The sequence below is a fragment of the Lutra lutra genome, chromosome 1 (assembly GCF_902655055.1).
Source record: "Lutra lutra chromosome 1, mLutLut1.2, whole genome shotgun sequence".
Taxonomy (NCBI): Eukaryota; Metazoa; Chordata; class Mammalia; order Carnivora; family Mustelidae; genus Lutra; species Lutra lutra.
The window spans coordinates 217,022,221-217,026,565 of record NC_062278.1 but is presented as its reverse complement, the minus strand read 5'-3'; the positions used below and the strand labels follow the sequence as shown (position 1 = coordinate 217,026,565).

Genomic DNA, 4,345 nt, shown 5'->3' with positions numbered 1-4,345 from the left:
ATCCTTGGAGGTTTAGGATCCTGTCTCCCAGGAAACCTTCCCGGATTCCCCCTTCCAGATTCTGTAGGGGGTTCCTACTCTGTCCTTATCCTTTCATGTGCATAGTTCATTCTATTACAATTAGTGTCCAGTATCTTCTCCCACATTCAACTATAAACTCTGCACAATAGGGACCTCGTGTCTCCTGCTCACCACTCCATGGCCAGTACTCACAGCAAACCCAGAACACAAACGCCATAAATATTTTTTGAGAGCTAACTGGGTTTTGAACCAGGATAAATCCAATCTGGTAGGGCTAGACTGATTTTTCTGGGAAAACAGCACTGGACATACCCAAAAGGACTCCTACTTGTCCAAGTAATTGAGAAAGTAGTAACAGAGCCATCTTGAGACTTCCTTTTAAACATCTTCAACTCAAAATCCAAAGTGGCTACTCTCCCAAACCATGCAATTCTATTCTTCTGCCCAAGATCCTAGATGTTGAAATCCTACTTCCTGGAAATGTCCAAGTATCCTTGTGGTCAGGAAGATGAAATTATTTTTTACTGACAAGCTTTCTCAGGGCGCCCTTCAGATCTCTGTTCCTCAGGCTATAGATAAAGGGGTTCAGCATGGGGGTGACCGCAGTGTACATCACAGCAGAGGCTTTCTCCTTCACAGCTGTGCGCACAGAGGAAGGACACAAATAGACCCCAATGGTGGTGCCATAAAGGAGAGCAACCACAGAGAGGTGGGAGCTGCAGGTAGAAAAGGCTTTCTTCCTGCCCCCTGCAGAGGGGACCTTCATGATGGCCACAATGATGCGAACATAGGAGGCCAGGATGCAGATGAAAGGCGTGGCTATCACCATCCCAGCCACGATGAGTACAAAGATCTTGTTCACAGAGGTGTCAGTGCAAGAAAGCCTGAGAAGGGGAGTAAGGTCACAGAAGTAGTGAGGAATCTTGTTGTTCCCACAGAAAACCAGGCGCACCATCAAGAGGATATGAGTGAGGGAGATAAAGTAGGAAAATACCCATGGGCCACCAGCCAGCAGGCCACAGAGACGTGGACTCATGATGGTGGTGTAGTGCAAGGGGTGACATATAGCCACAAACCTATCATAAGCCATCACAGCAATTAAGACACTGTCAACAATGCCAAAGAAATGGAAAAAGTACATCTGGGTCAGGCAGCAGGGATAGGAGATTGACTTGCTTTTGGTTTGGATATTCACCAGCATCTGGGGGACTGTGTTGGTGGCCAGACCAAAATCAACCAAAGACAGGTTGGCTAAGAAGAAGTACATGGGCGTGTGAAGGTGGGAGTCTGAGCTGATGGCCAGGATGATTGAAAGGTTTCCCATGGCCATGACCACATACATGCAGAGGAACAGAGCAAAAAGAAGAGTCTCCTGCTCTGGGTTTTCTGAAAGTCCCAGGAGGATGAATTCAGATGATTGATTCCTTGGTTCCATGGGTATGATTCCTCTGGAAGTACTGAAAGGGGGAAGTCATATGAGCACTATGAAGATGATTCTGGAAGTTTAGATGAGCTTATAGCCAATTTCTTATCTGTGCTATTTACAACACTGGCTTATATATGTCTTGCACCTTGAACAATTGATACATTGTAGCAACACAGGTTTGAAGATTCAGTTAAAAGGACCTTGATTGAACACTCCCCTTTCAGATAAAGATTGGGAGAGCACACCATGCCTGGATCTTTGTTGAAAGAATTACTCAATAATATGCTAAACTAAATTGAATCCTGACAGAGTAAATGTTGTCCAAGAAGCAATGGTTACTAAGAAATTGGAATATATGTAGGAAACATTTAAATAAAACATTGAATCTATAAAGTAATAATTGTAAAAAGTACATAATCAAGGTGAACTAAAATATTAGGCAACAATAACAGAGAATTTAATAAAGGTAATTAGAATGAAAATATTAAAAGGTTCTTACATTGATTTCTTACATTGATTTCTATTCTTACAGAAGAATAGAAATATTATTTTAGACCTTCTATGTCAAACACATATGATGAAAGATTTTGTGAAGTCACCAAAATAATGAACAAAGAGTACGTAGCTTCTAGTTTGGTACAATGGGTACACTAGAAATAAAGAGATTTTCATCATACCACCTGGAACAGGAAAGGTGTTTTGAAGTTGACTTATATTGTCTCACAAGAGTAGACACTTAAGCCTTAATAAATTTTGTTAAGATGTTGGTAGCCTAAAATTGATCCTTGTGATCATACTTACACTATGGAAATCACCAAATGCTATGAATCAGTGTGTGACAGATGGCCCACTACAAAGTCAGAAAAAACACATTCTACAAGACTGTCTTTACATTAACTGCATGTTTAGGGGTTCCCTGAAAAACTCACAATTTCAGAATTCACTAGAAAGACACACAGTTGTTAACTCATGGTTAAAGCTATTACACTTGTGGTTAAAGTTTATTACAGCTATCAATCATATTCTAATAATTCTGTATGGTGACAGATGGTAACTACCCTTATTGTGGTAAGCACTGCGTAATGTACAGAATTGTTGAATCACTATTTGATACATGGGAAACTAACGTAACATTGTATGTCAACTATACTCCAATTTAAAAATTAGCTTATTACAGCTAAAGGGTACAGATTAAAGTCAACCATAGAAGAAACACATAGGATGGAGCCCAATAAAATACCAAATATGGAGCCTCTGTTGTCCACAACCCCTAGAGTCAAGACAACATCTCTTTCAATACATACAGAGTACTGCCAATCAGGGAAGCTCCTCTCAACCTCAGTGTTCAGAATTTTTACTGAGATTTGTGAGTATGAATGACTATCCACAACACTCCTATCAGTCTCCAAGCTCCAGTCCTCTGAAGACTAACTGATACCATATGATCCAAATCCCCTTCTGAAGTCACATTATTACTACCTTTTGTGGCCATTTCTTCCCTAAGACTATCTGGTATAGCCAATCCCCACCCCAAGTTACATCCAGTGTGGCTCGAGACCTCCAGACAAACCAAGACTTTCTTTTCAGGCATGACATTCCAAGGGCTTAGAGATTACCTCCCAGAAGTTTTTTGATCAGGGATAAATTCTTTACCACACAGGCAAACACCTGCCATCCTTGGCTAAGGCTCTCCTATATGATCATATGCCTAACACTTATCACTATCAGTGTGGATAGGGATACATTCAAGAAACAACTAATCTACCCTATGAAGCCATTACATCTGTTTTCATATTTTTGTCACTTGATCTACCTCTTATATGTTATGATAAATTTGTGAATCATGTGTCATAGAAAATAATTGACAATTATCTAAAATCAGCTCTTTCTCAGACCATTTTCCATTAGTATTACATAATGAGGAGGATTTAACCCAATTTCCCAATACATTAAACTATCAGTTATCAGCATTATAACCTTACCAACAATGCCTGTGTTGTACTATATTGCAGTATGGTAGTAGATGCAAACTGAAAGATACAAGTCAGAGACAACTGGGAACATTACCAGTCAGTCATTAATAGCGAGTCCAGCCCATTATCAGATCATACGACCAAAATGTCATCCAGAGCAATGCCACTCAGAGTTGCAGCCTTCCATTTGACTTTGTCAGGTTCCAAAAGCAGGTCATCTCAGCATCTGGTATAACTGAGCTAAGAAACACTATCATCCCTTGCTCAGAGCCTGTGTCAAGGCACCAGTATAATCTACATATCCCTTTACCCTCAGTGACTATTCTTCCTTTTCCTCATTTATCATTTCTTTTCACCCAGCCTTGCACACCATTGTTCTGTTCCTCTGCTGGTCCAGATGGTGGGCAGAAATAGTTAACCAAGGGCTTCCTCCTCTGTTCCCACTTACATGGAATTAAGTTATCTTGGTATAGAACTAGGGGGGATATCTGTCTACTAGGTGATATAGCTGCATTCACTACTAATCCCAATTTTGATAGATGGGGTAAAGGCAAAATCTAAGTTGTCAGGCTCTTGGGACTTCTGACATAAGGATTTAAAAGTACAGTTACAGTTTTTTGATTAGGGATTATCCTTGCACCCAGCACCCACAGAGTAGTACCAGTCCTGGGACTATTGAATTAGGCAGGAAAAATAAAGTTGAGATGATATAAGGAAGAACTGCATGGCCATAATGCAAAGTTATGGGTTTGAGTCCTCCCCAAAACTTACTTACCCAGCTCCCCCTGATAAATGAAGGCATCTATCTAGTGGCGGTATTCCTGGGCCCCCGATATTGAGTGTGATAGCATGCCTGTGAAAGTGTGTAAGCCAGCACATCATGCCCTTTTATCTCCCCCTGTTTTAGACAACAGCATTTCAAATG

General features: G+C 40.7%; 1 protein-coding gene across 1 annotated transcript; it reads right to left on the bottom strand.

Annotated features, from left to right (window-relative positions):
• Nucleotides 1-535: 535 nt before the first annotated feature.
• LOC125092802 (olfactory receptor 24-like) lies at nucleotides 536-1,456 on the bottom strand. The gene has a single exon (XM_047717215.1). The coding sequence runs from the start codon at nucleotides 1,454-1,456 to the stop codon at nucleotides 536-538; it is 921 nt and encodes a 306-aa protein (XP_047573171.1).
• Nucleotides 1,457-4,345: the final 2,889 nt, after the last annotated feature.

Bases quoted from the DNA above. Each gene is read 5' to 3' on its own strand.
- LOC125092802 (XM_047717215.1), bottom strand. From the start codon at position 1,456: ATGGAACCAAGGAATCAATCATCTGAATTCATCCTCCTGGGACTTTCA.